This window comes from Salvelinus fontinalis, chromosome 13, assembly GCF_029448725.1.
Source record: "Salvelinus fontinalis isolate EN_2023a chromosome 13, ASM2944872v1, whole genome shotgun sequence".
In the NCBI taxonomy this organism is placed as follows: domain Eukaryota; kingdom Metazoa; phylum Chordata; class Actinopteri; order Salmoniformes; family Salmonidae; genus Salvelinus; species Salvelinus fontinalis.
Genome location: NC_074677.1, coordinates 35,597,903 through 35,620,887, shown reverse-complemented (window position 1 = coordinate 35,620,887; position 22,985 = coordinate 35,597,903). Strand labels below are relative to the sequence as shown.

The 22,985-nt window shown below is 42.3% G+C and overlaps 1 protein-coding gene across 3 annotated transcripts; it reads right to left on the bottom strand.

Annotated features, from left to right (window-relative positions):
- Positions 1 to 2,476: 2,476 nt before the first annotated feature.
- Positions 2,477 to 18,568, bottom strand: LOC129868534 (sestrin-3-like). Of its 3 annotated transcripts, none has more exons than XM_055942617.1 (10): positions 18,283 to 18,568; positions 11,117 to 11,182; positions 10,637 to 10,837; positions 6,871 to 7,053; positions 6,448 to 6,681; positions 6,149 to 6,296; positions 5,924 to 6,042; positions 5,599 to 5,789; positions 5,175 to 5,319; positions 2,477 to 4,435 (listed from the first exon to the last, which is right to left on the bottom strand). In XM_055942617.1, the coding sequence occupies exons 1-10, from the start codon at positions 18,358 to 18,360 to the stop codon at positions 4,349 to 4,351; spliced, it is 1,452 nt and encodes a 483-aa protein (XP_055798592.1). In that variant the 5' UTR covers positions 18,361 to 18,568; the 3' UTR covers positions 2,477 to 4,348. The 3 variants fall into 3 exon arrangements, with proteins under 3 accessions (XP_055798592.1, XP_055798594.1, XP_055798593.1); XM_055942619.1 differs by having other exon boundaries at positions 5,924 to 6,065; positions 6,145 to 6,296; positions 11,117 to 11,179; XM_055942618.1 differs by having other exon boundaries at positions 11,117 to 11,179.
- Between the last annotated feature and the right edge of the window lie 4,417 nt (positions 18,569 to 22,985).

The window sequence follows — 22,985 nt, the reverse complement described above, 5'->3', positions numbered from 1 at the left end:
TGCAGCAACTTCCCCCCCGCTTCTCCTTCACCCAAATCCAGAGCTGATGTTCTGAAAGAGCTGTAAAATCGAGATTTCTACAAATCAGCTGGACTAGACAATCTGGACCCTCTCTTTCTAAAATTATCCGCCAAAATTATTGCAACCCCTATTACTAGCCTATTGAACCTGTCTTTTTTATTGACTGAGATCACCAAAGATTGGAAAGCTGCCGCGGTCATCCCCGTCTTCAAAGGGGGAGACACTCTAGAGCCAAACTGTTATAGACCTATATCCATCCTGCTCTGCCTGAAAGTCAAGTTAACAAACAGATAACCCACCATTTCGAATCCCACCGTACCTTCTCCACTATGCAATCTGGTTTCCGAGCTGGTCATGGGTGCACCTCAGCCACGCTCAAGGTCCTAAACGATATCATAACCGCCATCGATATAAGACTGTACTGTGCAGCCATCTTCATCGACCTGGCCAAGGCTTTCGACTCTGTCAATCACCTCATTCTTATCGGCAGACTCAATAGCCTTGGCTTCTCAAATGACTGCCTCGCCTGGTTCACCAACGACTTCTCAGATAGAGTTCAGTGTGTCAAATCGGAGGGCCTGTTGTCCGGATCTCTGGCAGTCTCTATGGGGGTGCAACAGGGTTCAATTCTCGGGCCGACTCTTTTCTCTGTATATATCAATGATGTCGCTCTTGCTGCTGGTGATTCTCTGATCCACCTCTATGCAGACGACACCATTCTGTATACATCTGGCCCTTCTTTGTGTAACAGTATAACTTTAAACCGTCCCCTCGCCCTGACACGGGCGCGAACCAGGGGCCCTCTGCACACATCAACAACTGACACCCACGAAGCGTCGTTACCCATCGCTCCACAAAAGCCGCGGCCCTTGCAGAGCAAGGGGCAACACTACTTAAGTCTCAGAGCAAGTGACGTAACTGATTGAAATGCTACTAGCGCGTACCCGCTAACTAGCTAGCCATTTCACATCCGTTACACTCACCCCCCTTTCGACCTCCTCCTTTTCCGCAGCAACCAGTGATCCGGGTCAACAGCATCAATGTAACAGTATAACTTTACGGCGTCCCCTCGCCCCGACACGGGCGCGAACCAGGGACCCTCTGCACACATCAACAACGGTCGCCCACGAAGCATCGTTACCCATCGCTCCACAAAGGCCACGGCCCTTGCAGAGCAAGGGGCAACACTACTTAAGTCTCAGAGCAAGTGACGTAACTGATTGAAATGCTACTAGCGCGTACCCGCTAACTAGCTAGCCATTTCACATCTGTTACACTTGGACACTTTGCTAACAAACCTCCAAACGAGCTTCAATGCCATACAACACTCCTTCCGTGGCCTCCAATTGCTTTTAAATGCTAGTAAAACTAAGTGCATGCTCTTCAACCGATTGCTGCCTGAACCTTCCCGGACGACTAGCATCCCTACTCTGGACGATTCTGACTTAGAATATGTGGACAACTACAAATACCTAGGTGTGTCTGGATAGACTGTAAACTCTCCTTCCAGACTCACATTAAGCATCTCCCATCCAAAATTAAATCTATTTCGCAACAAAGCCTCCTTCACTCATGCTGCCAAACATACCCTCGTAAAACTGACCATCCTACCGATCCTTGACTTCGGCGATGTCATTTACAAAATAGCCTCCAACACTCTACTCAGCAAACTGGATGCAGTCTATCACAGTGCCATCCGTTTTGTCACCAAAGCCCCATATGCTACCCACCACTGCAACCTGTATGCTCTTGTTGGCTGGCCCTCACTACATATTTGTCACCAAATCCACTGGCTCCAGGTCATCTATAAGTCGTTCCTTGGTAAAGCCCCGCCTTATCTCAACACCCACCCGTAGCACGCGCTCCAGCAGGTATATCTCACTGGTCATCCCAAAAGCCAACACTTACTTTGGCCGCCTTTCCTTCCAGTTCTCTGCTGCCAATGACTGGAACGAACTGCAAAAATCTCTGAAGCTGGAGTCTTATATCTCCCTCTCTAACTTTAAGCATCAGTTGTCAGAGCAGCTTACCGATCACTGTACCTGTACACAGCCAATCTGCAAATAGCACACCCAACTACCTGACTAAATACTTTTTTGCCCCACTGTATTTCACCTCTATGGCCTATTTATTACCTTACCTCCCTACTCTTCTACATTTGCACACACTGTACATAGATTTTTCTATTGTGTTATTGACTGTACGTTTGTTTATGTGTAACTGTGTTGTTGTTTTTGTCGCACTGCTTTATCTTGACCAGGTTGCAGTTGTAAATGAGAAGTTGTTCTCAACTGGCCTACCTGGTTAAATAAAGGTGAAATAAAAAATAAATAAAAAACATTTTTATGATATTAAAATGTTGACTGATGAAACAGATTTGATATGTAGCACACATACCGGTATCATAGATCAAGTTACCAGGATGTTGATAAATCAAATAAACAGAACACATATGTAGATGTATTTCTTAACTTCTTTATTGTTTTTTTATTTCCTTACAGGCACTGTGTGAAATATCGTTTCAGTTGTTCAGTTTTCATTTTACAGTTGTTTTAATTGAAAAATGACAATGTGGCTTTGATAAAGAAGACACGACCTCCCAAAACTATTGCAACAATCTTGAAGCACAATCTCGGTAAGAGAAACAAAAGTGCAGCTTTAAATTTCAGACCAGTAGATTATAATTTTGTCAAGTTTAGACAACTCAGTGTCCATCTTCATCGGTTATAATTCGAATGATACATTACCTAATTGTTCTTGTTAATACAAGTTGTTAATCCCCCCAATTAAAACACTATAAAATATAAGGTAGGTTGGCAAACAGTAAATAGTACTTTGGTGAATGGCATCTGAGTTCACAGAGATATATTTAAATAATTTGATCAATACATCTAAATGATCTAAACCTTCACACAAATGGGGGGAGGGGTGCTAATATTTAACACATTTCGCATGTGAGACATACAATGCAATGTCTTAATATTTGAGAAAGATTAGAGAGAAGGGAGAGAGGATTTAAGGAAATACAAAAATTTCTTGCATATTTCCAACTGGGAATTACCAACGTTCCAACGTGCAGATACAGATGTGCAAAGAGCAACAATCATTCACAAAAGCACCACGACTTTTCCAACCGTACACTGATGAAGAAATAAGCATCAAATAAATGCTGGTGAGACTCAAAGTTAATTAACAGTGCAAATTTTAGGGTTAGGCATTTGCACGTGGTGATTCTTCAAAACAAAACAAAAACAAAGAGCACATTCCCAGCACTACTGTAGCTTATCTCAGTTCTGAAATGTACTGTTCTTCCTAATGGAATATACATTTATTTTCATCTTAAATGCCTCATGGATCTAACATCTGTACTGTACACTGCATCTTTGAAATAGAAATATAAACAAGTAGGCAAGATGAATGTCTTACAGATCCTTTTAGAAACATTTGGCACAGAAATATGTCACAAACAGGATGAGAGAGGGAAAGCAATACCTCAATAAAAAAAATCATACAATTGCTGATAATGTTGCTTGTGCACTCCCCGCTGTGATACAATCTCTATTAGGACAAATATTGCAGAGAAATAATTCTCAATAAATATTTTAATTAGACAAATTTATTGACAAAGGTCTAAATATACTGAAAAGCATAAGTATTCTGTCACAGCCTTTTAAGTTGCAAAAAATAAAAAAAAAGGTAAGAAGAATGAAGACCATATTGCACTTTTTAAAGTATCTGAGTGCCACCAAAGGGCTTGCTCTGTCAACCAGATAACCTTCTAATCTTGTTTCTGATATTGGTGGCTCTGTCTCAAATCAAGGCATTACATTCAGAGGTATATTCTTGTGTAACACTGTTACTGGCTATTCATTATCCTCCTTAGAGCTGGATTTCAGTACTTTGTGAGGTTGCTTGGATAAACAATTTCCAAAAGTTAGTCATGAACTCCAACCCCTTCACTGCATGTCACTGAAGCCAAACTGCCATTATGATTTTGGCAAAGGAGGATGATAATAGTCAGTCATGTGCACCTGTTTTCACTTGCATACACTCACAATAGGATTTCCTTCATCTTCACAAACTTCCTCTTTACAAGGGCATTAAGCTAAAAAGACCTCAAAGTCCCCACCCAACCACACAGTAGGAGGCCAGTTTTAGAGTCATGTGCCTGGTAGAGAGACAATTTTCTGGTTCCAAGAGGCCTCGTTCCTGGGGCTGTGGAAAGGGGAAGGCCGGTCGTGGTGTTGGGGGAGGTGGGGTGATGAGGACTGTAGAGGGCTGGGGTTTTCTATTGGTCAGTTGGAGAAAGACAACCCGCTGTGGTCGGTCAGGTCATGTAACGTGTGATGGCGCGCAGGGTGTATAGCAGTTCTGCCTGCATCCTGGCCTCCATTAGGAGTAGGTTCACATGGACCTGGAGCGGGACAGGGAGGCTGAGGATTAACATACCATACAGTACATACTATAACACAGTACAGTTACTTTATATAACTGGCATGGTATGGACTGCATTATGGACAGCCACTGAGCTGTTAAAATGGATATGCATTCGCAGAAAATAGACTACAAAAGACATCTCACTGAGTCTCATATGTAAACGTAGTGAGAGATTTGGTTCAGACAATACTTTTTAATGGGGGCCAAAGAAAAAGCTGTTTGTACAGACATGATAATTACTAACTAAAGTGAATGCTGCTGTCCTCATTATGTCAGAGATTAGATGTTTGTTCCTGGTTGTCTTGACATGAGCTTTAAGAACAAGACAATGACCCTTCTACCCTGCTGGTCCTAATGATACACGGTGTAACTTTCTCGTCTTGCATCTCTTTCAGCCCAGTCAGATTCCAACAGGGGGCCTCTCTGCAGAACAACCCAAACACAATAACAGCATGTTCCTGCAGCCAAGAGCTTCATTTTCTTCAGCTCTGCTCAATAGTACTAGTGTACTCATGAGCCAAAGCCTCCTGCACAAACACAATCAAACAGCATGACCAGTCCTGCCACTGAACTCTGGCCTATTTACAAAAGCATATCAGGATTCACAATCTCATTTTTGTGGCTGTGGACAGTGAATGCTTGATTGCAAAGAATACAAACAACATAGGACTATGCTCTCGCACGAACACAAGCCCGAGCATTGACAGTTTTCTAACCTTCTCGGAGTGGCGGAACTGGCACCAGTAGCTGTCGTACATGCGGCGAGTGGTCCTCTCTGGATAACATGTTACCGTCTTTATATAGACCTTCAGACTGCGTTCCAATAGCTGATTCACCTCCCCATAGTCATAGTCATCATACCTGCAGACAGGACATCAAATAAATAATACAATAAATAATATAATAATATAATAATAATAATAATATAATAAATAATATAAATAATAATAATAGAATGGAGCATCACTTTACTGTCTACTAGGCCATTTATACTGTACTTCAGGGACTATTCTAAGGCTTCAACAATCACTTACACACTAATTTAAATATAATAAGTATCCCACTAACTTGACACTAAGTGTCCACACTTGATAGTGCATGAGAAGTGTATGTGACAAAGGATAGAAGGCGCTGTCTTACCTGATGCCATACATGCAGTGCACGTAGTTGAAGAGTGCACGTCGGAGCATGGTAGTGTCTACGTCCTCGTGACTGGCCATGTTGTAGTAGGTCAGGTCACACGCTGTCCGGAACTTGTCATCCAGCAGCAGCCCGATGTCTGAGTACAGCCTGTTGACCAGAGAGAAACCATGGTCCTCCCACGAGTAGTCCTGCAGGCAGGCAGGCAGGTAGACAGACAGACAGAGACATTTAGGTGTTAAGAAGTGACTGTTAAATCTATAGATCTTGCACTTATAGTATGATAGTGGAATTTACATTCATTTGATCTATAATTATCCCCCACCTGTGCTCTAAATGTTGGTGGGTTGTCCTCTCCATGTCGAGCAAAGTGCTGGTACCCAAAGGTGGCATCCTCTATAAACCGAGACACTTTGGATGTGGGCATCACCTCATCCTTCATATCTGCAGTCACAATGGAGATGTATTATAATCAGTCATGACTTCACTGACAGGTTTACATTAGTACTCAGTGAGAAACAGACAACAGGAACAGGTGTGGTTGCAGTACCCCCAGAGCCCACCAGGAGGCTCTCTTTCTTCTCTTTCTCGAAGCGTGTGGCCATCTCTTCCTGCGAGGCCTCTTCCTCCTCTTTGTCCTCCTGCATCCTCTTCATTCTGTCCATAAGTGCCTCTAACTCACTGACCGAGTCTGTGGTCTGAAAAACACACAACAAACCAGAACTCTATTAATGTGACAATAGAGTTAAACATACTTAGATACATTTCCAACACAATCCCTCCAAACACACATAGCTAAATCAACTCAGTAAAGCATAGATCAACAGTAAGTCATGTATGTCATTTCACCACGAGGCTGGTGCTGCTGAGGTCTCGGTCCAGGTGATGGTCGCTGGCCAAGTCACATGTACAGTAGTCACTGATGTAAACGGACTGGAAGCCATTGGCATTCTGTGGATCCACCTGGGGGTTGATACCACTGCCAAACACAAAGCTGGCCAGGGAATGGAAATGGGCCAATATGACCACAGCATGGACCAGCTCTGCCAAAGACCAACTGTGCTCCCCTGTCTTCACCAAGTTCTGAGGTAGAGGGAGGAGAGAAAAACGTTTAGTGGGAGTTACTTTATATGTGAGTACGTGGATAAAAGTCATGCATACGTGTGTGTGTGTGTGTGTGTGTTAGTGAATAGATATATATATATATTGTATGTGCATATGTAGATAATGTACTTGAATATGAGTAGGTTTTATGCACGTCTGTGTTCTAACCTGAATGTGCTCTTTGGTGATGAGCCAGGGCCTGTGTGCTAGGATCTTGTTGATCTCGTTGAGGTTCCTCAGTCTCTGAGGGGCGTACTGTAGACCCTTCAGCCAGTCTAGACACATCCCCATCCTGTAGAACTCACGCACATGCAGAGACACCAGGAAGGAACACTGGTGACGCGCTGCAGCCTGGGGACACAGAGGTTTTTTTATTTACATGAATTCTAGCTCACTGTGAAAACTCTTCCTTCACTGTATGAACTGTGTATGTTTATTACTGTCTAAACTGTCTTTATATTAATGTTCTATATACCGTCTTCTGGGTAGCACTCTATTCGACAGTCCAGTTTTAGCTGGCATTCAGCAAGTACTAAATCGTACAAAGTGTTGCTTGTTTCAAATAATTTCTCAAAAGACTAAAATGTCATCATTATGCAATTATTATTTTACTCTGTAATGTCTAAGTAAATAAGCAGACTGTAAAATAAAGCATGAATCTTTTCTGTAAAACGCATGACCTTTAAATGAACGTTTTACAGTATATGCATATTGTATTTGTCTAAATTCTAAACATGACCTATTTTACTCTGTACATTAAATGTTTCCACATGGTTCTTTAACACTGCATTGCATTCAGCTGTTCCTTATGACATAATATACTGTGTCTTTAAGAGTGAGGGGGCTGACATTGACCTAGTTGTGGAGGGGCCACATCAGGAAGAGGGTGAGTTGGAAGTGGGCTGGGGCCGGGGTCGGGGGGGGGGGTTGGTAGGACCATCTGAGTTTGCTGCATACCAATGCTCCACAGGTGTGGAGGCCAGTGTGTCTGAGCACAGGGCAAACACTGCCCTGCTTAATGTCTCCACTACAGAAGCGTCCTCAGTCCAGCACCACCCCAGGGTCATCTCAGTACTGAGGCGAAACTTTTAACATCATACGGAAAACATCATCCGTCACTCCGGGAAAGAGCCATTGGTTGTTATGGAAATGGGTCATTAGAGAAATATGAATATGGGTCAGCAGGAGATTTGTGTTAGGTAGGTCTCCTGAGCAGGGAGAGGGAGGCTTTAAGGGAGGATGTGTATATGCAGGAGACATTTTCTCCCAGCTATCCCGTACCATGCAAATGCAGGTAGAAGCTGCCCGTAGGATCAGCTTACCTTACCACCATTCCTGACCTCAACCCTTACAGCACAGGTGTCAAACTCATTCCACAGAGGGCCGAGTGTCTGCGGGTTTTCGCTCCTCCCTTGTACTTGATTGATGAATTAACATCACTAATTAGTTAGGAACTCCCCACACCTGGTTGTCTAGGGCTTTATTGAAAGGAAAAACCAAAAACCTGCAGACACTAGGCCCTCCGTGGAATGAGTTTGACACCCCTGCCTTACAGGGAACAACGGCTGCATTGGAAATGGCACTCTATATATTGTATACTCCTTTAGGGCTCTGGTCAAAAGTAGTGCACTATATAGGCTCCTGAGACCCAGCAATTCATTTTGTCCACTCTAATGGACATTCGTGCCACTGTGTTAAGTCCTGTTGTACCTTTGAGAGGCCATTCTGGGCTTTTCAATGATATCACATGTATGTATGATATCACATGTATGTATGATAACTTTCTCTCCCTGTGTTAGCACATTTATGGAAGGGGGAAAGGTAAATGTGTGTAATTATAAAAAATATATATATAGTTTTAACCCCTTTTTCGTGGCATCCAATTATTAGTAGTTACTGTCTTGTCTCATCGCTACAACTCCCGTACGGGCTCGGGAGAGACAAAGGTCGAGAGCCATGCGTCCTCCGAAACACAACCCAACCAACTGCTTCTTAACACACCGCGCATCCAACCCGGAAGCCAGCCGCACGACGTGTCGGAGCAAACACATTACACCTAGTGACCTGGTCAGCGTGCACTGCGCCCGGCCCGCCACAGGAGTCGCTAGTGCGCGATGAGACAAGGATATCCCTACCGGGAAAACCCTCCGTAACCCGGACGACACTGGACCAATTGTGCGTCGCCCCATGGTCCTCCCGGTCACGGCCGACTGCGACAGAGCCTGGGCTCGAACCCAGAGTCTCTGGTGGCACAGCGATGCAGTGCCTTAGATCACTGCGCCACCCGGGAGGCCGTGTAATTATAATTTATTTGATATTTTAATTGTTTCTAATAAATATCTCAGGAATAGTTTGCTAAGTTTTCAGAGCAGTGCTATCTTTTTTCACATGAAATAAGAGCTTTATAAATGTCCTCTGTAGTGGATATCAGGATGCGCTAATTAAACTTAACATGTGTAAATATTTGTATGAACATAAGATTCAACAACTGAGACATAAACTGAACAAGTTCCACAGACATGTGACTAACCGAAATTGAATAATGTGTCCCTGTACAAAGGGGGGGTCAAAATCAAAAGTAACCGTCAGTTTCTGGTGTGGCCACCAGCTGCATTAAGTATTGCAGTGCATTTACTCCTCATGGTCTGCACCAGATTTGCCAGTTATTGCTGTGAGATGTTACCCCACTCTTCCACCAAGGAACCTGCAAGTTCCAACAGGTCCCAGGCGTGCTCAATGGGATTGAGATCCGGGCTCTTCGCTGGCCATGGCAGAACACTGGCATTCCTGTCTTGCAGGAAATCACGCACAGAACGAGCAGTATGACTGGTGGCATTGTCATGCTGGAGGGTCATGTCAGGATGAGCCTGCAGGAAGGGTACCACATGAGGGAGGAGGAGGAGGTCCTCCCTGTAACGCACAGCGTTGAGATTGCCTGCAATGACAACAAGCTCAGTCCGATGATGCTATGAAACACCGGCCCAGACCATGACGGACCCTCCATCTCCAAATCGTTCAATTGCCAGGTCGCAATTGTAAATGAGAACGTGTTCTCAATTTGCCTACCTGGTTAAATAAAGGTGAAATAAATAAATAAATAAAAATCGATCCTGCTCCAGAGTACAGGCCTCGTGTAATGCTCATTCCTTCAACGATAAACATGAATCCGACCATCACCCCTGGTGAGACAAAACCGCAACTCGTTAGTGAAGAGCACTTTTTGCCAGTCCTGTCTGGTCCAGCGACGGTGGGTTTGTGCCCATAGGCAACACTGTTGCCGGTGATGTCTGGTAAGCTGTCCGTCCTGTCTCCCTGTAGCGCTGTCTTAGGTGTCTCACAGTACGGACATTGCAATTTACTGCCCTGGCCACATCTGCAGTCCTCATGCCTCCTTGCAGCATGCCTCAGGCACGTTCATATTTTTTTTGTTTTTCAGAGTCAGTAGAAAGGCCTCTTCAGTGTCCTAAGTTTTCATAACTGTGACCTTAATTGCCTACCGTCTGTAAGCTGTTAGTGTCTTAACAACCGTTCCACAGGTGCATGTTCATTGTTTATGGTTCATTGAACAAGCATGTAAAACCCTTTACAATGAAGATCTGTGAAGTTATTTGGATTTTTCCGAATTATCTTTGAAAGACAGGGTCCTGAAAAAGGGACGTTTCTTTTTTTGCTGAGTTTAGGGTTTTCACCTACTGTACCCATTTACTGTATGTTACATTTTTTATATTTACTATCAACCGATTCTTTATTTCCACTACAGTGCACATAAAATAAATAAAATGTTCCTTAAAAAAAAACAATTATTTGTCAAATGTGATTTTAAAAAATATATAAAAAAATATGAATTGTCGGGTCTCAGGAGGATAGGGAAATAGGATGTAATTTCAGACACACCCAATGACAATCTATAGGTTCATCCTATATCATCCTATACCATGATGGCAATGTAGTGTCGGCAGTGGAGAGGCAGGGGGCCGTCCATCCTCAGCAGGTAGAACTGGCTACGCAGGAAGGACTCCAGGTAGTGGGGGTGCAGTCCCATCACCTGGGTCAGATGGTCCACGTGGCCCGACAGAGAGTAGGCCTCAGCCAGGATCTGCTCTGTTTGGGGGTCCACCTGGGACGCCTCCACAATCTGGACCCAGGGAGGAGGGTTGGGGGGATGGATCAGACAGGACCGGGAAGAGAGGGGTTTCAGTCAGGCATTGTGTATTGAACCATTTTACAGTAAAGCTGCTGCTGCTGTAATCTGAAATGTGTTTTATACCTCTGAGTTCAAGGCAAGGTGAAGATAAAGACAAGGGGGGAAAAGCGAGAGAGATTAAACGGAAGTGACAGTGAGAAAGAACGAGAGAGAGAGTCGGCTGGACAGGAGAAATATAGCCTCAAGGCACAGAAAGAAAGTATTTCTCACCTCCTCTTCTGGAATGAAGGCACTGGGTCCACTGGAGAAGGGTCGCGGCACCCTGACTCCTTTCTGCTGAGACAAGACAAGAGCAGCAGAGAGGGAAACGGGGTTAGCTAAGGAACTATACAACACAAGGAGCTTAGATGTACAACCCCACTTTTGGCACAACCTAAATGAACTCTCAGCTATGTTGGCAAACACAAGAAAAAAACATCAAATTAAGAGATAAAAAGAGGGCATGTATTGAAGTGAGGTTTGATATGTAACAGCCAGGCCTTTGTGTGTCAGTCCGTTTGCTCAGAGGTAAAGTAACCCCCTCCTCCTGTTATCTTTTGAGATGAGCAAACAGCCTGTGTGCACACACATTAGCCAGGGAACATTGGAAACATGGCCTGGGCAGAGGAAAAGACGGTAGATTTATGGTTCACCGTCTTTTATGCGTGTGTGAGTGGGTGTTGAAATGTACATTTATATTAGGACAGTACATCTATTGAAGTTAATATACTGAGAGCCTGTAGGAGAAGGATGGTAAAAATATCTCTATAAGAGGCAGGAAGTCAGACAGGCAGGCATATAGCCAGATAGGTTATATGGAGTGATCAATGCTGGGCTAAGGAGAGTGAGCCAGTCCTCCTTCAGGTGCAGTTGAAATCGGAAGTTTACATACACTTAGGTTGGAGTCAGTAAAACTCGTTTATCAACCACTCCACAAATTACTTGTTCAAACTATAGGTTTGACAAGTCGGTTAGGACATCTACTTTGTGCATGACAGAGGTAATTTTTCCAACAATTGTTTAGACAGATTATTTCACTGTATCACAATTCCAGTGGGTCAGAAGTTTACATGCACTAAGTTGACTGTGCCTTTAAACAGCTTGGAAAATTCCAGAAAATTATGTCATGGCTTTAGAAGCTTCTGATAGGCTAATTGACATAATTTGAGTCAATTGGAGGTGTACCTGTGGATGTATTTCAAGGCCTACCTTCAAACTCAGTGCCTCTTTGCTTGACATCATGGGGAAATCAAAAGAAATCAGCCAAGACCTCAGAAAGAAAATTGGAGGCCTCCACAAGTCTGGTTCATCCTTGGGAGCAATTTCCAAATTCCTGAAGGTACCACGTTCATCTGTACAAATAATAGTACGCAAGTAAAAACACCATGGGACCACGCAGCCGTCATACCGCTCAGGAAGGAGACGTGTTCTGTCTCCTAGAGATGAACGTACTTTTGTGCGAAAAGTGCAAATCAATTCCAGAACAAAAGCAAAGGACCTTGTGAAGATGCTGGAGGAAACGGGTACAAAAGTATCTATATCCACATTAAAATGAGTCCTATATCGACATAACCTGAAAGGCAGCTCATCAAGGAAGAAGCCACTGCTCCAAAACCGCCATAAAAAAGCCAGACTACGGTTTGCAACGGCACATGGGAACAAAGATCGTACTTTTTGGAGAAATGTCCTCTGGTCTGAAGAAACAAAAATAGAACTGTTTGGCCATAATGACCATTGTTATGTTTGGAGTAAAAGAACACCATCCCAACCGTGAAGCACTGGGGGTGGCAGTATCATGTTGTGGGGATGCTTTGCTGCAGGAGTGACTGGTTCACTTCACAAAATAGATGGCATCATGAGGAGGAAAATGATGTGGATATATTGAAGCAACATCTCAAGACATCAGTCAGGAAGTTAAAGCTTGGTTACAAATGGGTCTTCCAAATTGACAATGACCCCAAGCATACTTCCAAAGCTGTGGCAAAATGGCTTAAAACCTCACTAGGGTACGCTAGCGTCCCACCTGGCCAACATCCAGTGAAATTGCAGAGCGCCAAATTCAAAAACAGAAATACTCATTATAAAAATTCATAAAACATACAAGTGTTTTACATTGGTTTAAAGATTAACTTCTTGTTAATCCAACCACGGTGTCAGATTTCAAAAAGGCTTTACGGCGAAAGCATACCATGCGATTATCTGAGAACAGCACCCAGTAGACAAATCATTACAAACAGTTACCAGCCAAGTAGAGGAGTTACACAAGTCAGAAATAGAGATAAAATTGGGCCTCCCGGGTGGCGCAGTGGTCTAGGGCACTGCATCGCAGTGCTAACTGCGCCACCAGGGTCTCTGGGTTCGCCCCCAGGCTCTGTCGCAGCCGGCCGCGACCGGGAGGTCCGTGGGGCGACGCACAATTGGGCCAGCGTCGTCCGGGTTAGGGAAGGTTTGGCCGGTAGGGATTTCCTTGTCTCATCGCGCTCCAGCGACTCCTGTGGCGGGCTGGGCGCAGTGCGCGCTAACCAAGGGGGGCCAGGTGCACGGTGTTTCCTCCGACACATTGGTGCGGCTGGCTTCCGGGTTGGAGGCGCGCTGTGTTAAAGAAGCAGTGCGCCTTGGTTGGGTTGTGCTTCGGAGGACGCATAGCTTTCGACCTTCGTCTCTCCCGAGCCCGTACGGGAGTTGTAGCGATGAGACAAGATAGTAATTACTAGCGATTGGATACCACGGAAATTGGGGAGAAAAGGGGATAAAAAAAAGAATTAAAGAAAAAAAGAAAAAAAAGAAATAGAGATAAAATTAATCACATACCTTTGATGATCTTCATATAGTTGCACTCACAAGACTCCCATTTACTCAATAAATGTTTGTTTTGCTCGATAAAGTCCCTGTTTATATCCAAAAACCTCCGTTTTGTTTGCGCGTTTTGTTCAGTAATCCACAGGCTCAAACGCAGTTACAACAGGCAGAGAAAAATCAAAATAGTATCCGTAAAGTTAGTAGAAACATTTCAAACGATGTTTATAATCAATCCTCAGGTTGTTTTTAGCCTAAATAATCGATAATATTTAAACCGGACAATAACGTCGTCAATATAAAAGGTAAACAAGAAAGGCGCACTCTCAGTCGCGGTTTTCACTCTCATGAAAAATCTCTGGGACACTGTAGGGTCAACTCATTCAGAACTGAAAAAGTGTGTGCGAGCAAGGAGGTCTACAACCCTGACTCAGTGACACCAGCCCTGTCAGGATGAATGGGCCAAAATTCACCCAACTTATTGTGGGAAGCTTGTGGAAGACTACCCGAAACGTTTGACTCAAGTTAAACAATTTAAAGGCAATGCTACCAAATACTAATTGATGCTACCAAATACTAACTTCTGACCCACTGGGAATGTGATGAAAAAAATAAAAGCTGAAATAAATAATTCTCTCCACTATTATTCTGACATTTCACATTCTTAAAATAAAGTGGTGATCCTAACTGACCTAAAACAGGGAATTTTTACTATGATTAAATGTCAGGATTTGTGAAAAACTGAGTTTAAATGTATTTGGCTAAGGTGTATGTAAACTTCCGACTTCAACTGTACATACATCGTCTGACCTAAATCTCTGAGAAGAGGAGAGAAAACACAGCTGCGTCTACAGGACAGTGAGAATTACATCACAAGTGGTCCAAAAAAAATTAAAAAAAATCTTGGTCACCCTACTTCCTTTTTAGAATTAGAACACTCATAAACACTTTACATAAAGAGAGTCAACATTCCTGACTTTTGAGTGTTTTAAAAGTGTGTCACTTCAGTAATAAAAATGCTTCTGCTAGAACATATAAATGGCTTGCAGGTGATATGGAGTGTGAGCTTGGAGAAACTGCCAGTTAGGGTGTATTTTATTGTATCTTCAATATACACTGAGAGTACAAAACATTAGGAACATGACAGACTGACCAGGTGAATCAGGTGAAAGCTGACCCTTATTGATTTCACTTGTTAAATCCACTTCAATCAGTGTAGATGAAGGGGAGGAGACAGGTTAAAGAAGGATTTTTAAATGAGACAATTGAGACATTGAATTGCACACACAAAATCTAGAGGGTGAATGGGCAAGACAAAATATTTAAGTGTCTTTGAACAGGGTATGGTAGTAGGTGCAAGGCGCACTGGTTTGTGTCAAGAACTGCAACGCTGCTGGGTTTTTCAAGAATGGTCCACTACCCAAAGGACATCTATCCAACTTGGCACAACTGTGGGAAGCATTGGAGCCAACATGGTCCAGCATCCCTGTGGAACGCTTTCAACACCTTGTAGAGTCCTTCCCCTGACGAATTGAGGTTGTTCTGAGGGCAAAATGGGGTGCACCTCAATATTAGGAAAGTGTTCTTAATGTTTTGTACCCTCAGTGTATATCAAACTAATGTATAATAACTTAGACAGTTATTTAAGCAATAATACATGAGAGGCCATGTGTTATGACATTTTTTATAGTGTTTACAAACTTTATAAATTGCATGGCTGGGTAGTGGATCTGTAAAAGCAGCAACAGTAGCAGCAGCAGTAGCAGTAGCAGTAGCGCGTTGCAAGGTAACGAAGTAAACAATGACACTTTTTATGAATCTACTGGCCATGTGTATGTTGTCTAGTATATCATGGGCAGGATAGGCTCTAACAATGGGAATTCCAAACCACCTGTTGTATAATAAACACTAGACTGTGGTTGTCTGTGTATTTAGCTGTCTTACAGTACATCTCCATGGTAATAATATTACATAATGGTTAAGGGCCTCAAGTTCAAAGGTGGGAAGAAGGTTTATAGTACAAATGGATAACAAAGTTACATAAACACCAAAATATACAGTAAGACAATGTAGTTCTCTATGGGTGAGAAAGTGTGTGCGTGCGTGTGAGAAAGTGGTGTTTGCGTGTGCGTGAGAGAGAGAGTCAGACAGAGACCCCTCTCTGTTCTAGTGGCATATGTCTTGCTACATAACAGACGTTTGAATGTGCGCTCTGTCAACAGACCAGCCATTTCCTGTGAATTTAGCTAATTGGGTTGAAGCCCTGTGACTCCCACTGCTACCATGACACAGACAGGCCTTCCCTGGGCTGCAGACAGTTTCACCCTGGTATTAATCCCTCCCTCTTTTCCTCTCTCTCCATCCCTCTCTCCTCCTCTCCTATCATATCTCCTCTGCACCCTCTGTCTGTCTGGCCCTTTGTGTGTGTTGGGTGATGAATGTCTGTTGTTGGGGCAACGTGGCTGATGCAGTTAACTGAGATTCCATAGAGAGAGGTGGCTCCAGTGCTCCTCTCTACCTGCCTGTGCAGATTTAAAGAAGAGCCTGGACCCGTCTGTCTCTATCATCTCCATCACAAAAAGCAAATAGCCTAAAGCCAGTTTATAAAAACAACAATGCTTTTTGAAGAAAGTTGTAATTGTGGAACTAGTATGATAGATAAGTAATAAAGCATCAAAAACCAGAATCTTACATCATAATTAATGATAAAGTATGAATTTACAGTGTCATCGCTCTCTCAGTATACTGTAATTTCCAACCAAGAGAGTTTCTGTTGAGAACAACCTGTATGAAACCTCTTGGATTCAACCTACAAAATTAAAGATCTATACTCTCTGCCTTTACCAGTATATTTCTATGTGATCGTGGCATTGTGTATTTACCAGTATCTATTGGTAACTGTAGACAGCAGACATAAAACAGTACTTTTTTCTGTCAGTGATGTTTGTCAGGAAAGGGCTGACTCTGGTGTGCAGACAGACAAAGCTGTCTCTAAGCATTGTAATCTATGGATGTCCACTCCTCATGTTTTGTTGTTACAGGGTTGCTCCACGTCAAAAAGCACAAGAAAGAGGATTTCGACACCCACCATCTCAGATTGCTCTGAAATTGTTTCTGTTGTTGGAAACAGATAAGATTGGCATTCCTGCAACATAATTTTGTGGAAATAGAATTTGATCTCTGAGAAATTAAGCTAATTGATTGTATCCAAGTTGGCCATTTTAATTTATAGAATTCATATAATATTCAATAAATGTTGTACCTAACATCCGATTTGGCCCAAACCTTTTTCGAACAATGAGTCAGACGTGAGGAATCTAAAGAAATTGTCAAAAGCCCCCCACGGACCCCCCACACTTCACGCCAATCCCACCCCAACAATGAATATATAGAATAAGTTCTCTATATTTGACTAGTAGTATGGAGCTCCAGCTCAGAGTATTGTCTCTTCATCCTATTTAATGTATTCTCAGTGAATTTGGTGACATTTTTCCCCCTGTTCAGTTAAATTAGTCATTGAAGTTGTTAGGTTGATGTCCCATCCTACATCCTGATATTACCAGGTTCTGACCACTAGATGGTGCTGTTCCTGCTGTTAAGTGAAATGAATCTCCCCCCATTGTTAAAGGGATGGTTAACCCAAATGACAAAATTACATATTGGTTTTCTTAACCTGTAAGCAGTCTATGGACCAGGTATGACAGCAACCAATGCTTTGGTTTTGTTAACCTGGCCACTGTTTCAAATGCAAACATTTTAGCATTTGTGTCGTAAATCCAATGCAAGTCAATTTGTACCTACGTTAGCATTTTCACGCTTCATATCCAAATCATCTATAAGTAACATAATTGAGTTACACATACGTTTTTTTAAACATTAGGATGCCTTGGACATGAAATGTGAAAATGCTAATATAGCTTTTTTTTGTTGCATTTTCACACTTCATGTCTAAATCATCCTAAAGTATCAAAACATGTATTGTGTAACTCAATGATGCCCTGGAGATGACAGAAACGGACCTCCTCTTCTGCCTTGAGACCATCCTACAATGACACCCTATCAAAAACTGGGTCATATGTACCTAGACTAATGGCTACTAATAATAGCAGTCAGACTCAGAAAGCAGGGCACTAGAGATATCCATGTTCTTATTAAATCATCAATCTATCCCCCAACTTTATCGCTATCATCCTGATTGACGACCATCCTGGGAATTAAATGAATCCAAATGGGGCAATCTGTTGCAGATAACTGTACATTATTAGGTTTGAGGTGGTTAAACTAGGCCTAATTGGAATTACAAACGATTCTGAAGCAATTCTATAGATGATGTTGAAATACAGAATGCAGTTGAATGCACAAATATCAGTAAGGCAAGGAATCGCGATCCTGCAGTCTGAATCACTAGATAAAATGAAAGTATACTAGGGCCTAGGCTACTACTCCTGCAGGATCGCAGTGACATCTTCATAAGATGCAACGATATTTTATCTAAATTGGAAGGAATAATAAATAGGCCTGACTGATCACCTTGATAAAACATGATTTTGGTCGACTAGTAAAAGTAACAATTGGAGAAATCAAATCAGGAAACATCATACCTTTTTCCTTATCACCTTCTGACAGATGTTACAGATGTGAAATGGGTTGGAGGTGAAAGACTCCGCGCTGACGTTCATACTGGCTGCCACTTTAACAGTCCTAGACACCGTATTTTGAAGTTATTACTCTAACATTACTTTTTCTGTACAGTTAAATTACAGTATATCCTTCACTTGTAGGTGCGGCGGCAGCGGCGGGTTGGAGATGGGGAGACCGAAGAGCTGTTAAATTACGAAGCCTTTCTCGAGAGTTCTATAGGCTCCGTCCTCCCCAGTCTCGCTCACCACACACAACGTCAGGCAGTTTTAGAGCGAAATTCTAATTTTGCTCTGCCGAAAGTAGGCACGCCCAACAGCCAATTGCCGCAAGAGGGGTGTGTTTGCTGAACAACAAAAAGGTTCCACAAACGGCACTTTTTAATATGCCCCAACAAAACTAAAAAGTACCTTGAATCCGTAACAATTTCAGCAAACAATTTCAGCAATAGAAAAACTATCATATGAGTTTTGTTTGTGTCACCCAGTATAGAATAGTCTTTAGGGTTAAATTGCAATAGCCTACATTTGCCATAGGTAATTTAAATTGGATAGAACATGATATATATAATATACTCAGGTCTCCAAGGTTGGTTTTACTAATAGGCTTCAGAAAGTTCACACCCCTTGACTTTTTCCACATTTTATTGTGTTACAGCCTAAATTTAAAATGGATTAAATTTAGATTAATAAAAAATGAAAAGCTGAAATGTCTTGAGTCAATAAGTATTTAACCCCTTTGTTATGGCAAGCCTAAATATGCCAAGGAGAAAACATTTGCTTACCAGTCACATAATAAGTTGCATGGACTCATACCATGACGAGATCCTGACGACATCACCTCATGTTTTACCATGATAATGCACGGCCCCATGTCACAAGGATCAGTACACAATTCCTGGAAGCTGAAAATATCCCAGTTCTTCCACTTACATTTTAGTCATTTGGCAGACGTTCTTATCTAGAGCAACTTAAAGTAGTAAGTGGATACATTTTCGTATTAGTTTTTTTTATACTGGCCCCCGTGGGAATCGAATCCACAACACTGGCGTTGCAAGCGCCATGCTCTACCAACTGAGCCATACGGGACCTATGGCCTACATACTCACCAGACATGTCACTCATTGAGCATGTTTGGGATGCTCTGGTGTGACGTGTTCCAGTTCCTGCCAATATAGAGCAACTTCGCTCAGCCATTGAAGAAAAGTGGGACAGCATTCCACAGTCCACAATCAACAGCCTGATCAACTCCATGCAAAGGAGATGTGTCGCACTGCATGAGGCAAATGGTGGTCACACCAGATACTGACTAAATTTCTGATCAAAACCCCTACCTTTTTTTAAGGTATCTGTAAACAACAGATACATATCTGTATTCCCAGTCATGTGAAATCCTGAGATTTTTTTGTTACTGGCCTACACACACACAATACCCCATGAAGTGGAATTATGTTTAAATATGTAAAAAAAAAAAAAAAAAAAAAAAAAAAAAAAATCTAATTAATAAAAAATAAAAAGCTGAAATGTTTTGAGTCAATAAGTATTCAACCCCTATGTTATGGCAAGCCTTAATACAAGTAGTGATGAAGTCAATCTCTCCTCCACTTTCAGACAGGAGAGATTGACGTGCATATTATTAATATTACCTCTCTGTGTACATCCAAGGGCCAACCGTGCTGCCCTGTTCTGAGCCAATTGCAATTTTCCTAAGTTCTTTTTTGTGGCACCTGACCACACGACTGAACAGTAGTCAAGGTGTGACAAAACTAGGGCCTGTAGGACCGGTCTTGTTGATAGTGTTGTTAAGAAGGCATAGCATAGCTTTATTATAGACAGACTTCTCCCCATCTTAGCTACTACTGCATCAATATGTTTTGTCCATGACAGTTTACAATCTAGTGTTACTCCAAGCAGTTTAGTCATCTCAACTTGCTCAATTTTCACATTATTTATTTCAAGATTTAGTTGAGGTTTAGGATTTAGTGAGTGTTTTGTTCCAAATACAATGCTTTAAGTTTTAGAAATATTTATGGCTAACTTATTCCTTGCCACCCACTCTGAAACTAACTGTAGCTCAGGACCTGAAGCAAGGATATGCATATTCTTGGCACCATTTGAAAGGAAATACTTTGAAGTTTGTGGAAATGTGAAATGAATGTAGGCGATTATAACACATTAGATCTGGTAAAAGATAATATAAACAAAAAACCATGCGTTTTCTATTCTTTTTTTTGTTCCACGATCTTTGAAATGCAAGAGAAAGGCCATACCTTCAGATAGGAGTCTAGGTGTAATTTAAATGTTGGCCACCAGATAACAGTGTGTGTGCAAAGTTTCAGACTGATCCAGTGAAGAATTACATTATTGCACAATATTATGTATCAAGTCTGCCAGGAGTTTGTCCAAATGTTCCGAACTGGTTAATTGATACATTTTTAAGTACATAACTACAGAGAACATACAAAAATGCTATGGTAAGATTTATTTTTAGTTTACACACTCCCAGGAATGTCATACATGATGGATCATTAGCTTACACACTAACTTTCACACATCTAGATGGCAGGGAGGGGTGGGTGTGGAGCAAGAGACAGCAGTGGGGTCAAACTGTAGACACCAGTTCCTACATTTAAACATAAACATTTATTTGATCAAACAAAATTATGCTACATTTTATCTTTGGGACCCTCGGGATGACAAATCAGAGCAAGATTACTGAATGTAAGTACATTATTTACCTTCAGAGGTGAATGTATCAAACCAGCTTCCGTGATAAAAGCTTGTTGTTGTGCACTCTCCTCAAACAATAGCATGGTATTTTTTCACTGTAATAGCTACTGTTAATTGGACACTGCAGTTAGATTAACAAGAATTTAAGCTTTCTGCCCATATAAGACTTGTCTATGTCCCGGAAAGTTGGCTGTTGTATACAACGTCATTCTAGTCATATTAGCGCACGTTAGCAACAACCGTCCCGGTTTAGGGACACCAATCCTGTAGAGGTTTTTAACAAGTCACATAATACGTTGCATGAACTCACTATGTGTGCAATAATAGTGTGTAACATGATTTTTGAATGACTACCTCATCTCTGTATCCCACACATACAATTATCTGTAAGGTCCCTCAGTCGAGCAGTGAATTTAAAACAGCGATTCAACCACACAAGACCTGGAAGGTTTTCCAATGCCTCGCAAATTTGCCAATGCATGTGCCAATGCACATTTGTGGCCTGCTGGAGGTCATTTTGCAGGGCTCTGGCAGTGCACCTCCTTGCACAAAGGCGGAGGTAGCGGTCCTGCTGCTGGGTTGTTGCCCTCCTACGGCCTCCTCCACGTCTCCTGATGTACTGGCCTGTCTCCTGGTAGCGCCTCCATGCTCTGGACACTACGCTGACAGACACAGAAAACCTTTTTGCCACAGCTCGCATTGATGTGCCATTCTGGAGGAACTGCACTACCTGAGCCACTTGTGTGGGTTGTAGACTCCGTCTCATGCTACCACTAGAGTGAAAGCACCGCCAGCATTCAAAAGTGACCAAAACATCAGCCAGGAAGCATAGGAACTGAGAAGTGGTCTGTGGTCACCACCTGCAGAACCATTCCTTTTTTGGGGGTGTCTTACTAATTGCCTATAATTTCCACCTTTTGTCTATTCCATTTGCACAACAGCAGGTAAAATTTATTGTCAATCAGTGTTGCTTCCTAAGTGGACAGTTTGATTTCACAGAAGTGTGATTGACTTGGAGTTACATTGTGCTGTTTAAGTGTTCCCTTTATTTTTTTGAGCAGTGTATATATATATATATATTTTTTTTTTACAAATGTTAGAATTTTTCTTCCGCCTTCATCCAAAATTGACAATTAAATCCATTTGAATCCCACTTTGCAACACAACTAAATGTGGAAAAAGTAAAGGAGTGTAAATACTTTCTGAAGGCACTGTAACTGTGCTAGAAACTTTTATGTAGTTGTGTGTGTGAATGTTTGTACACAAAAACGCTGAAAGATGAAGGCTAAGTCATTTTCAGAGCAAAGCAACACAGGCCTTCAGCCCAATAGATCTTCATGGTTACAACCATTCTTTTCATCTTTATACTGAAAAACTATGAACAAAGACATAAAGGAAGGATTTTGCTTTTGTTTTCGGTGTATGGGGCCATGGTAGTGCTGGTAGGCCTGGAGTGAGACACCTATTTTCTGCAGGTATGCTGTAAATTCTCTTTCATTTCAAACGAATTTATAGTTCAGAGGAAGCAGGAAACATGAACTGCATACAAACACAACATTGAGTCAGCAAACTGAAAGAGAGCAGTGGTGGTAACAGAACCACTCAGCAATAAATCCTGACCAAACCGGCACCCACAGACATGTAAAGACGTCACCTCATCTCTCTTTTTCCTTTCAAATGCCTCTCACCCAGCAACAACAACATCGTATCAGCTGAGACGCATCCTGTGACCAATTAAAGTGCTGGATAGCTGGCTGCATGCGCAGGGTTAGTAGTGGGCGCATTTGAGTGGTAAGGCGAAAGCAACCGACAGTAGACAAAAGATGAGTGAAGTCGGGGGAGGTGCATCTGCGACAGCCAAAAGTCAGACACTAATGTGGTTCTCCAACAGCAAAGCTCAGATTACTATGGCAGTGTTGCCATTATTTATAAAAGGT

Coding starts and splice junctions, on each gene's coding strand:
- LOC129868534 (XM_055942619.1), bottom strand. CDS start 18,360: ATGAACGTCAGCGCGGAGTCTTTCACCTCCAACCCATTTCACATCTGT. Junction 10,838..11,116: donor CCTTCATTCCAGAAGAGGAG/GTGAGAAATACT, acceptor CCCTGGGTCCAG/ATTGTGGAGGCGTCCCAGGT. Junction 7,054..10,636: donor GACACTACATTGCCATCATG/GTATAGGATGAT, acceptor CTGTGTCCCCAG/GCTGCAGCGCGTCACCAGTG.